This window comes from Gobio gobio (genome assembly GCF_949357685.1).
Source record: "Gobio gobio genome assembly, chromosome: 3".
NCBI classification, from domain to species: Eukaryota; Metazoa; Chordata; class Actinopteri; order Cypriniformes; family Gobionidae; genus Gobio; species Gobio gobio.
The window spans coordinates 14,540,433-14,553,395 of NC_137099.1; the positions used below are offsets into that span (position 1 = coordinate 14,540,433).

At 36.7% G+C, this 12,963-nt stretch overlaps 2 protein-coding genes across 2 annotated transcripts in view; both read right to left on the bottom strand.

Moving 5' to 3' along the window:
• Window positions 1-685: 685 nt before the first annotated feature.
• On the bottom strand, window positions 686-8,083 carry cnpy3 (canopy FGF signaling regulator 3). Its single transcript, XM_079813519.1, has 6 exons — window positions 7,862-8,083; window positions 7,125-7,254; window positions 6,895-6,991; window positions 6,505-6,627; window positions 4,777-4,894; window positions 686-2,336 (listed from the first exon to the last, which is right to left on the bottom strand). Exons 1-6 carry the CDS (start codon window positions 7,959-7,961, stop codon window positions 2,065-2,067), a joined length of 840 nt encoding a protein of 279 aa, XP_079669645.1. The 5' UTR covers window positions 7,962-8,083; the 3' UTR covers window positions 686-2,064.
• Window positions 8,084-11,763: 3,680 nt separating this feature from the next.
• trpc5a (transient receptor potential cation channel, subfamily C, member 5a) overlaps window positions 11,764-12,963 on the bottom strand; it is a gene marked incomplete at its 3' end in the record, with an annotated part of 110,679 nt that continues 109,479 nt past the window's right edge. Inside the window, exon 10 of the mRNA XM_079813508.1 lies at window positions 11,764-12,651. Within this exon, the coding sequence (XP_079669634.1) occupies window positions 11,764-12,651 (888 nt within the window). The remainder of the gene's footprint in view (window positions 12,652-12,963) is intronic.

Sequence of the window (12,963 nt, forward strand, 5' to 3'; positions counted from 1 at the left end):
AAGTTTTGATTTTTTCTTTTGAGAAAGCTTTGATACAATAAAACAAAAACAAACCAACAAATAAGTAGGACATACATTCTAAAGGCGGCATTAAACGGAAGTTGCTATATTGTGACGTATCTGAGTGGCTTCTCGAACAAACAAAAAAAAACGAAGGGCGGGACTCGATTTTGTCCATATGAAATTGATTGGATCACTGGGGTTTGACAGGCGCACACACATGTTGGGTTTCCATGTTTATGGGGACTTTTAGACAAATTATTTTATACTATGCAAAATGTATTCTATTCCCTAACCTAGCCCAATCCCTAAACACAACCCTCACAGAAAAATTATTTTTTACATCATGTAACATAATTTGGACATGGGACAGGGATTGCTGCAGGTCGAGGTCATGGGCTAATCCCTTGGCAGAGAGCTAGCTTTCGCGACCAATGATAAGACCTTTCTTCCTTCAAACCTGAATAGTTCTGCATCAGCAAACCACCAAGAAACTATTCAGAATATCTTGTAACACTCCCACACTCGCATACAACTTCTTGACGAATCCTTAAGTCTCTAAACAAGCAAGGATTTGTTCTTTCTTCTTGGCGCTACCACCCCCTTGTGGTAAAGGCTGCAAAACTACTACCTAAAAAACATTTTGTTTTGACATTTAAAAAAAAACAAAAAATAAAAAAAAAAAAACAGCTTGGTTTTCTTTTATTTATTTATTTCTTTATCAGTCATCTACAATTCACTTATCAAAAGCATCAGCTAATGAGCTGGTGCCAAGAAACAAAACCTGCACATGTTCCTCCTGTTACAACATTTGCATATACAGTTCAATCTCGGGTCAATAACTTCCATACATACTCCACATAGCACTCCAAACAACACTAATCTGAATAGGCGTACACACACCTGCAGGAGCTCACACACATACACACATACAGCTTTTGGAAATAGCGACGCCTGATATCTGATAAAACAGTTGAAGTAAACAATACTGTACAGAAAAGCATTAAGAAAAATATTAAGTCAAACATTCCCTGTAAGTGACATCGCGTACATAAACACTGCAAACGCAAAAACAAATATGAATAGATCAAGCAAAAATGGTACAACCATATTTGGATATAAATTAAAAGAAAAAAAAGAAAAGAAAAGAAAGAAAGAAAGAAAGAAAGAAAGAAAGAAAGAAAGAAAGAAAGAAAGAAAGAAAGAAAGAAAGAAAGAAAGAAAGAAAGAAAGAAAGAAAGAAAGAAAGAAACTGCATTACTGAAATGAGAAATTTAGAGGCTTTAGTAGGTGCCAAGTTCAGACTGTTCCATCTAAAAGTAAAATGATAAAAGGAAATTTGGGAAAAACATATATACTGTATGCATAAATCACATTTTATGGCCATGTTGAATCACAAAAAAAACAGTTATGAATTTGTTGCATCACATAAAATGTTTACATAAAAATATTATCTTATACAGCAAAAGGTAAAATTTTATACTTTTTTTTTGTTCCACCTTATCATATTAATACTGAAAAAAGCTCCAGGTAGGTATTTTCTTAGTTGGAATATATGAGAGATCTATGATGATGAAATTAATGGCAAGTAAAAGTAACAGTAGCTTTAAGACCTTAACTAAATGTATAACCTAAACTAAATTTTAGGGAAGAAAAATGAGCGAGGGGAATAGAAATGAGAACCATGAGAGGGATTTCCAGAATCCATTCCGAGAGCTTGCCAACTTCATGGATTCAAAACACTTCCTGAAAGGACAATTTCAGCATGTTTACAATGTCAGCAACATGTACCAGCATGAGAACAAACATGCAAATGTTTAAATCCAAGCTCTGATTTGATTGGTCTACAGTAGCTGCCATTTTGGGATCTGAAATGGCGTTTGATTTTAGCTTCCTGTTCATGTAACATTCAAGTGACATGTTCTGTCTGATCTAGAATGAGGACCTCAAGAGGACCTTCTTCTAATGGACTAAAACTCAACACATCTTGGTATCAGTTGTAATTTTAGATATCAAGGGGTCAAGCATCAGAAAACAAACAAACAAAAAAGGCAAAGAACTATATCAGAGTTCAGTTTTCTCCTGATTAAGAGGGACTTTCTTCTGAATCTCCTCCTCATCTGAGGTGTATCCCGCTTCTTCGGTTTTCCGCTTGTTAGTTTTGGTGTTGTGAAGCTTGGACTTTTCCTTCTTCTTCTTATTCTTCACCTTCTTTTCCTTTTTCTGCCCATCTTCGCTGTCTTTACCCTTCTTCTTTTTGCCCTTCTTTTTCTTCTTGTCCTCCGCGAGCGCTGCCATGTCTCCCTTTTTCCCAGCCCATTTCTCTTTAAGACAGTCTGCAGAGAGATTCAGAGATATGCGTTTGCACAGATCCGATCTTTATACTGACTGCCCGCACTGTTATTAGTAACAACTGATCAAATCAGAGCCGTGTGTACGGGAAGTGATGTCTTTTTCTGGCAGATCTATATTGGTTGCTATAGCAATGGCATAAGAGCCAGCACAATGCCAAATTAATCATTTATCTTCTATAACAGGAAGCAACAAGCTGGTGATATGAAGACAGGCAGATCATAATTTGTATTTTTCTCGTTTACACTATGGTATTTTCACACAGGATTCATTCCTTACAGTACTTCACAAATGGTACTACTTTGTCAAATGTGTTAAATTATGTTCTGATTTTATTTAAAAAAAGAAAGAAAAACAAATATAATAATATATTAGTGCTATATTATCGCGATTAACCACATCCAAAATAAAAGTACATTTTTACATACGTGTGTGTATGTACGGTGTATAATTATTATGTATATACAAATACACACCCAATGTATATATTTAAGAAACATTGGTAACACTTTAGAATAATGGTCATTAGTTAACATGAACTAATAATGAACTACACTTATAAAGCATTTGTGTATCTTTGTTAATGCTAATTTCAACATTTACTAATACATTATTAAAATCTTATTAACATTAGTTAATGCAGTGTGAACTAACATGAACAAACCATGAACAGCTGGATTTATATTAACTAACATTAACAAAGATGAACAAATACAGTAACAAATGTACTGCTCATGGTTAGTTCATGTTAGTTAATACATTGACTAATGTTAACTAATGACCATTATTCTAAAGCTCAGAGTTGGAGTAATAGAGTCAGCAATTACTAGATAGTCTACAATCATGGGTGTTCGCTGTATTGTAAAGAACTACGACAATAAACAGGGGAGAAAAGGTAATACCATGATATAGAATTCCAATCCAAAACGCTGACCTGATGAATCTATGGCTGCTTGCTCTGGATATAGATCCAAACACACCTGTAGCCATCATCAAGTACCATCGCGTTTGCTCAGAACATTTAACCGAGGACGACTATTTTGAAAAAATGGAATTTGCCACACGGACCATGAAACGTGTGCTGAAGGATACGGCCATCCCATCGGTAGTACACAGGACAAAGCAGATCGCCCGCGCCTGCGGTAAGTGTTCCGTTATGTTTTTAGATGACTAGCCTACTGAAACTGTACCATTAGCTAGATCTAATGTAGCGGGTGGTCACTACTGTATTGCAGTTGTTCCCGTGCTCCATGTATCCCCTGTAATGTTAGTATTGTGTTGTCACAAATGCGCTCTGTCACAGTAACAAATGAGCGGTGCAATAGGTAATTCGGCGTCTTGTCTATCAGCTCCCAAAATTTGTAACTCCTTGTCTGTGTATTCTGTCTCAAAACGATAAAAATCCTCTGACAATTCCGCAAAGTCAGCCATGATCAACAGTCATGTTCGTTACTAGCTACCTAGTCACATTGGTTTCGTTGACGGAAGTAACAGCGGGGCTTCTCAGGTGCTGCGAGCAAATCACTCCGCAGAAGTAGAGCAGTGCTGCGCCTTCTGGGAATATAGTCCCCAGTAATGTATACGTTTAGAAGATGGCTGTGTCTCATGTAACCTTGTTATTTGTACAAGCTGTGACTATTCACAACATGTAAATAGGAAAATGTTGGCGTTATTTTGTCACTTATTGAGCAGTAGGCTAGCTGGAGCCGTTTATCTCCAGTCTTTGTGCTAAGCTAGGCTAGCGGTGGGTGCGTCAGACAGAGTTATGGCACACACGGAGATGAGAATGGGATGTATGGACTTATCTAACTCTGGGGATACAGTGAAAAAGCTAAAGTCCCAAAAAGTTGGCGTGTTCCTTTAAAGAGATAATTTAGGCAAAAATGAAAATTGTTACAATTTACTCACCCACATGTTTTTTTAAAGAATGTTGGTGACCAAACACACAAAAATACAATGAAAGTCTACGGGAACCAAAACGGTTTTGTTACCAACATTCTTGAAAATATATTTTCATGTTCCACAGAAAGTCATACAGGTTTGGAACGACATGAGGGGGCGAGTAAATTATGATTTTTTTGGGGGGGACCATCCCTTTAGTTTAATGTTTCTTTGCTGAATAAAAGTATTTATTTATTTCAAATAAAAACGGGGAAAAAAAACCTTGTCCATTTAGTTATGGGTACAAGAGGGCGCACAGGACACCAGTTGAAGCCTTTATGCGCTCTAGTGTACGTCATTTACTATTTCGGCTCCTGTGGCCCTGAATAACTGTCTTCCCTGAAACAATGGCTCTTAAAACCGGTGCCGATAAAGAAGATCAAGAGTTTTAGTCTGTAAGAAGTCATAATATTATGTCTAGAGCGGTTTAACTGTTAAGTGGGTATGTGTGATGAAGTAAAACAGCTGTTATTTTCACATTACCAGCGTCTTGTCCTTTCAGCACATGTTTTTCACACAGGTAAGTGGTGAGATCTTCCTCCTGGCTGCCTTTATACCAGTCTTCAATGACTTCTTCATACTGCTCTACCATCACATCACACTGAGGGAACATAACACACATCTCTTATTGGGGCATATATCTCTCATTTACATGAACATATACTGCAAATATGCATTTACATACATTGTTTTATACACTTAACCATACAATACATATATACAAACCAAAGCTATCCAAATAGTATACAGTACAGTTTATACAGAATATATATTTTACCATAAATATATACAGTACACACACACACACACACACACACACACACACACACACACTATATTGCCAAAATTATTGGTTCCAGTGAAAGGAACTCTTAATGCATCCGCATACCAAGACATTTTGGACAATTTCATGCTCCAGTTTTCATGGAACAGTTTGGGGATGGCCCCTTCCTGTTGCAACATGACTGCACACCAGTGCACAAAGCAAGGTCCATACAGACATGGATGAGCGAGTTTTGGTGTGGAGAAACTTGACTGTCCTGCACAGAGTCCTGACCTCAACCTGATAGAACACCTTTGGGATGAATTAGAGCGGAGACTGTGAGCCAGGCCTTCTCGTCCGACATCAGTGCCTGATGTCGGACAAATGCGCTTCTAGAAGAATGGTCAACAATTTTCATAAACACACTCCTAAACATTGTGGAAAGCCTTCCCAGAAGAGTTATAGTAGAGTTATGAAGCTGTTATAGCTGCAAAGGGTGGGCCAACTCCATATTAAACCCTACGGATTAAGAATGGGATGTCTTTAAAGTTCATGTACGTGTAAAGGCAGGTGTTCCAAAACGTTTGGCAATATATTATTTATACATATATATATATACACATCCATTTGGGTCAAAACACAATACTGGTCTCAGCTTGTTGGTAACATGGACAATTAGGTATCGGCTTGTTTTGTGTTGTGTATATACACATATACACACTTAGTGTTATGAAAGAAGTCTCTCATAAGCTTTTAATCAAAACCACAGTAAAACCAATAAAATATTACAATTTAAGAAACTAGAAAAAAAAAATTCTATTATATTATTTATTCCTGTGATGTCCTTATTATTATTTATTCCTGTGATGATTTTCAGCATCATTAAATAATTATAATATGCTTATTTAAATAAACATTTCTCATTATTAGCAATGTTGAAAATGGTTGTGCTGCTTACTATTTTTGAGGAATAGAAAGTTCAAATTAACAGCATTTACTTGAAATATAAATCATATATATATATATATATATATATATATATATATATATATATATATATATATATATATGTGTGTGTGTGTGTGTGTGTGTGTGTGTGTGTGTGTGTGTGTGTGTGTGTGTGTGTGTGTGTGTGTGTGTGTGTGTGTGTGTGTGTGTGTGTGTGTGTGTGTGTGTGTGTGTGTGTGTGTGTGTGTGTGTATATACACACACACATATATATATATATATATATATATATATATATATATATGTGTGTGTGTGTGTATACACACACACACACACACACACACACACACACATACACATATATATATATATATATATATATATATATATATATATATATATATATATATATATATATATATATGCGTGTATATAATGATTAAATTGAATCCACTGACAGTGACAACCCTAATTGTACGATCTCTCCGTCACTCACACACCTGCTTTTTGAGGTCAGCCACTTCTGCACTGGTCTCATTCCACAGTTCATAGGGAATATCCATGACCACCTTCACGCCTTTATTAACCAGGTTATGTAAGGTAGAGAACGTCTCAGACATACCCTGAGCAGAGAAAGAGAAATGTTCAGATCTCACCGGCTATAATACAGCTCCATTTACTAGATTATAAATTAAAGAAACCTTTTGCATTGAAACATTGTATTTATGGCATTCATGATATGAAATGTGATAATTCATTATAGGCACTGCAATTTGGTGCATTCATTCATTCACAAAACAAACTTTTCACTCAAGTCTTAGTCACTCAAGATTGTTCAACAGATGTTAATTATTGAGGAGATAATGGTAGAAGAGCAGGTAGTAGCAGACCTTTGCAAAGCGATTGCTGCCATCTCTCTCTTTGTGTAGATTGTACTGCATAATCCTTGAGCAAACATTCTCAATCACCTCTATAAAACGAATATCACTGAAAAGCAGAAGACAGCAATAGACGTCGCTCAATTAAACTCACACTGCATCTAAAAACAGTATGCACATGTCCACTAGACCAGACGCATAATTATTTAGCTTAAGATCAGGGTATGCATTAAAACACTTACGATTTGACATATTTGATTGGTGGTGAACCTTTATTATCATCCAGGAAACGGTAGTTGGTTTCAATCACTTCTTTTGTTTTGCCAGTCTCATCAAATGCAGACTTCATCTCAATACTCACAAATTTGCACACTATAAAAACATACAAACCATATTCAGATTTAGAAGACCAAAGAGGAACAGAAAGCTGCTGTGTCTCAAAACAGAGTGTGCTGCCTGCATATATTGCATTGTTGGTCATTATAAGGGCCCAAACATGCAGTCTAGGTAGTAGGTAGGCAGCACACTAGGTTTTGATACACAACAAGATGATAGGTCCGTTGAAAAGGGGAAATCTGCTGCTTTTGTTTTCCTCAAAAATGCTCATAATATAATAATTATTAGAAATCATTAACCATTAGAATTGTATTGTTAAATTGTAGCATAGTACAATATATTATATACCACATGTAATAAGATATGTAATTTAAATAATATGGGGAATATCAATTACTTCAATGTTCAGACAATTTTAGCGTTTTTAAAAATGAAAATAATTAGAATAATCCCTTTCGATTTATAGCGGTTATGAAACAAAAAACAAAGTAGACTGCTATGGATATACATGGACCTCTGAACTGAGTGATAACACAGATTATATTATGTAAAATATGTGTCTGTGATTGCATCAAGCATTTAAAATTAGTGTTGAAATGCACAAGAGATCATGAAAAATATGATAAAGACAGTCTAACGTTACCTTCACATTTATTTGGCAGATGCACCCACTCATCATCCCCGGTTTTTTTAGAAGCTGCTGCACTTACGACACACAACACGACGCAGGTAAAAACATTCATTTTTGTTAGTGGTAAATATGTACAACGAGAAATACTAAAATACCGAACATGCTTATTTTACTAGCCGCTATTTCCCCTGAAGCTTTGACTTCCGCTGTGGCAGGTTGACGCAGACGGTGCGCGGAGTGGACCAATCACGAACACCGAAGTGGCATGAGCGAGCCAATGAAAAACGTGGGCGGGGTCGACGAGAGATGTTTATGTCAGAATGGCTTGATGTATTTTTGACAGAAAGTTAATTTAAATAAAGAAAGAAATGGTCCTTTTTCATAAATGTGGTAGAAATACTAGAACAATACAATGTATCTAATTTATATAAAAAAAGCACAAATCTATTCTAAATTAAATTATAAAAGCAGCGGAGTATTTGTGAAATAGGCAACCACTAGAGGGCCCTACACTCCACATAATTGGATTTTCCCCATGACTGTAAAATTACACACCTAAATTAGCATGTCACGTTTACCAGTTACTACAGTGGCGGTGTTTGCTAATCGTACCCCTGCCAAAGACCCTCAGGAAAATGTTCTGTCATTCACAAGTGTCCCACGTGATTTGCAGAGGATGTCGGCTTCATTTATCCTATTCCACCTACAATGGTAATACTAATAAATCGGTACTAACAAAATGTTCTCATTTAAGGACATTGCTTATTTGCCTTTATACAATAAACAATTTAATATTGTGTTGAGTGGTAAGAAAAATCTAGTCCAAAAAAGGTCTAAAGAGAGAGAACCACTGTCCTACATTAATGAATTGTACAGGCTTGAAAGGTTTTATATCTATATATTATAGTCCAGCTTGATTTAACACCTTAAAACACAAGGTGTACACTTTCTACACTCACCTCATTGGCTGAATGTGCTGATTAATAAAGGTAGTTAAAATGCAAGGCAAAAGTCCTCCCATTTATCTGAATTTGCAGTGCCAATTTGACACATAGATCTACTCTGGTCTTACTTTACTGTAAGAGTAGAGAAAATATCCCCTTTTATATCTTGTCAGGAAATGGCACGAAACCAAAGACATCACCAGGGTTATTTAGCTTTATTGAATCTGCATATTCGGCATTCCCTTGAGTTCAGTTTCTGGCTGTCAGAACTACTTTTTATCTTTATTGTATGTTCACACATTTCCAAGGAAAAGTAGAAACTGGTAAGAATCATACAAGAGGAGCATGTATTTCATTCAAGTGTTTACATAAGCATTTACAGCGCCTTGGCAAAAGTAATCAGGCCTTGACCAAATCTGTCATGTTACTGGATTACACAATCCCACATGTGACATTGTTTTGTTATATTCAATCCCTACTTTGTAATATTTTGGAACCTTTTGCAGCTATGGCAGTTTCACTCAGAAATGTTCAAATAGTGTCATTGTAAGATACTTTCTGTTGAATTTATATTTATTTCATACCAATAAATATATTATCAAATAGTTTGCTTTATTCCTATTTTCCAACTTAAAACAATGACCAATTAAACTAACTTCTAAAGGCAAGTATCACCAATGTCATATTTATAACTCGATAAAATATCAGAGCTGGTTAAATGACTGAATATTTTTGCAAGGCACTGTACATGGTTCATAAGCATTCATCATCGCAGAGCAGGGGGATGTCTTATTCGATGCATCTCCCCCATACCTGATTATTATAATATACTAATTAATATTCACATACAGTAAAAAGTAAGCAGTCAAAGAAAGAAAGAAAAAATAAACAGCTCCAAAAACATTATAATAGTATAATCTATAAATAATGTCTGTCTAGACTAAAACAGTCTTGAAATTAAATCATTTGTACATGCTATTCAAAATACAAAAATAAGATTTCAGTCATGTTAGATTCTAGCATAACTTCAGCCCTCCGGGTGCATAACACAAGTAACGTCACACTATGATGTACACGTATCATAGCATTAAAGTGAGAGCGCCAACGGCTCACTGATCAGTTACTGAGAAGAAAAAAAAATTCAAACCGGTTCCACCAAGAGCATCATGTCCTTAAACATACACTGTAAGTCCATATCAGATGTGTTTCTTGCTCAAGTACACTTTCCAATGAGAACTTTCTATGAAAATGAATGCTTCCAGTGCACGTTGACTGGTGTGGTTTAGGGTTGACGTAAACATGAAATGGCACACGCAAACTATTTGTCTTTTTTTGAGTGAAATAGGATATATAATGTTAAAAAAATGTAGCATTGACCTTGGTTTTATTCATGAAGTTCAAATCCACCTTTCCCAAATGTATCCCATTAGTAACGCTTTGCAAAGCGATCAATTATCGGCTACTATTAGCATTTAAAACAAAAAAAATAAAATTTCAACTTTAACCCACATTAAATTACTGCACTAACAATTCTATAATAAAATGTTAGAACAGCTAATTCATAATAATAGCCTGCAAAGTCTACGTGACATCCGCCAAAAAGACAAGTCGTTTTAGTGGCGGAGCAGGTTATTACATTTTGATGAAAGATTATGAAGACAAATACTTTTATCTTTGGAATAACGTGCATTGATGCATCAACCAGAAATACGTATAAGAAAATAAATGATACATTTTCGACTTCATGTTAACATTTAAGTTCACCCAAAACCCTCAGGTTTTGTTTGGGTCGTTTTGACCCGGAGAAAATTTTCTTTTTCCCGAAAATGTTAATGTTATTGCATTGGATTAAATTTACTGACTTCGCTCACGCAGGGTATAACTACTTCCCAAAATTTTGGGGATAATTTTTGTACTTTTTGTGATTTATTTCCCCCCACCTTCTTACACTTGTGGTGTTGCCAGTCAAAAATGACTGGCATACAAAAAATAGCTTATACATTTCATGTTATGCTATATTATCACCAAATATTGGATTTAATCTTTTGTCAACTTGTGTTCTTTCAATTAGGACAGGTTTTTATTTCTTGTACATAAGCCTCATTGATATGAGCTTATACACCTCAGTTTTTGAATGAAAAAAGCAGTATTTCTGGATCATTTTTTCAATATTCAATAAAATGTGAAAAAATGCACGGTTTATCACACTAGTGTGATTTACTGTTTAACCAGGAAGTTTGTTTTAAAATGCTTTTATCTTGTACAAAATGGAACAAAGCAACACTTGTGGTGTTCCCAGTCAAAAATGGCCAGCCCACAAAAAATAGCTTAAAAATCTCTCGTTATGCTATATTATCACCAAATATTGGATTCAATCTTATTGTATTCTTTGAATTAGAATAGGTTTTGTATTTATTTTTGAAACCGACTGATTGTAGGCCTCATTCAAGTGAAAATAATAATAACAATAATCACACAGGTTTGTACAGAGCCCCAATAGGGAATGTGGTGGAGGGGGAAAAAAATATAAGATGGGAGAAAAAAATGATAAGTCAATGTCTCGCAAAATGTTTGCGTTCAAAAGCATTGCAAAATAATTTTTTCCTCCCATCTAATTTTTTTTTTCTTCACCATGTCCCTTTAGGTTCTCAGTAGGTTTGGAAAGACATTGACATTAATGATTATGACGTAATGTATACACAAAAATGCATCCTGGCCTGCGTTTTTTCTGCTCTGCTGATTATGGCACTTTTCTGTCCCTTCTGAATCTCTGTCGTCCATCGTTTCATTTACTCATCCCATCAACTTGTAAGTGACTTTCAATTTGGTTAAATCTCAGAGAGAAATGAAAAATATTGCAGCAGCAAAGAAAAGAACAAACAAGAATCGGTTGTTGTTAAGGTAATAGTTATTGATATCATCACTGATTATTGTTATTATCAAAGTGCTGTACAGTACAGACCAGCAATACTATAGCTGCGTTGTCACCGAATCGTCCTGTTCCGTTACCCAGCGGGACGAGTCTGGCGTTTGTCTGCCACAGGGCCCGACCAATCCCTGGAACACATCCTCATTTGAGTCCAGGAGGTGGGAGCTGGAAGCGGAGAAACTGGAAGCACAGTGCAGGGAAGAAGGTGGGGACAGAGGTCCTAATGTCAGTAAAACATCCCTCCCGTTAACTCTCTGTCCGTTGGTTGTCATGGCAACACTGTCGCCCTCACTTAAAGCAGCCACGTCCACCTGATTAAGGTTGGTCTCGCTGCGGGTGACTGGACCATCGCCTCTGGTGAAGCCCAAGTCCTGCCAAGCCCCCGGCGGGTGAAGCAATCCATCTGAGATAGTGTAGGTTGCGGCGGTAACACCTGCGGGCTGCGGAATGTGGCTGCCCATGCGTGAGAACAGCAGCCCGAGCCGTCTGAAGGAGTTCTTCTTGGAACTAGAGAAGCGTGAAAAGCGCCTCCAAGTCCGTGAAAGTGCAGGTCTTGCTGGAGCCACTGAGGACAGGGAAGAGGAGGGCGAGGGATTCTTCCTCAGTCCGTTGATCTTTGGTTTACCTTCCCTGTACGCAGACGATGCTGCCGCTGTCGGCGCCGTCGTGGCGTCCACCTCCATTCCGGAGATGGAGTGAAAAAGGGCGGAGACTCCGTACGACGCGTCTGAAGGCGTAATGGTTTTGAAAGAGACGCCCTTGGCCCCGATGCTGCTCCCATCACTGTGGTGACAGGCCTCGCCATCGTCGCTGACCTCGTCTCGAAGCGTGGTCTCGCTGCTGGAGGAATAGTTCCGCCGGGGTAGCTTTCGGTTGCCGAGAAGGTCCAAAACTTCGTAGCGAAAGCTGGAAATGTCCTGTTTCAGCTCCTACAGCAGAGCATTACAGAGTTACATGATGCGTTTGAAAAAGCACAACAGAAGGTATGCATGACACAACTAGTCAGAACATATTCAATTTTAAAATTCTGATGTACCGTTTTAAGAAACCGGATTTTAAACCAATAAGATTTCACCATGGGTTTATGATGAAAACAAAAAATTAAGTCACTGTCTGTGAAATCTGTGAAATTTACGGTAAAAAAAACAACTATTAACTACACTGTAAAAAAATGATAAGATCAATCAGTTATGACATGTTTTTTCATGAGATTCAAAAATTTTTTAAGTTTGATGTAATTT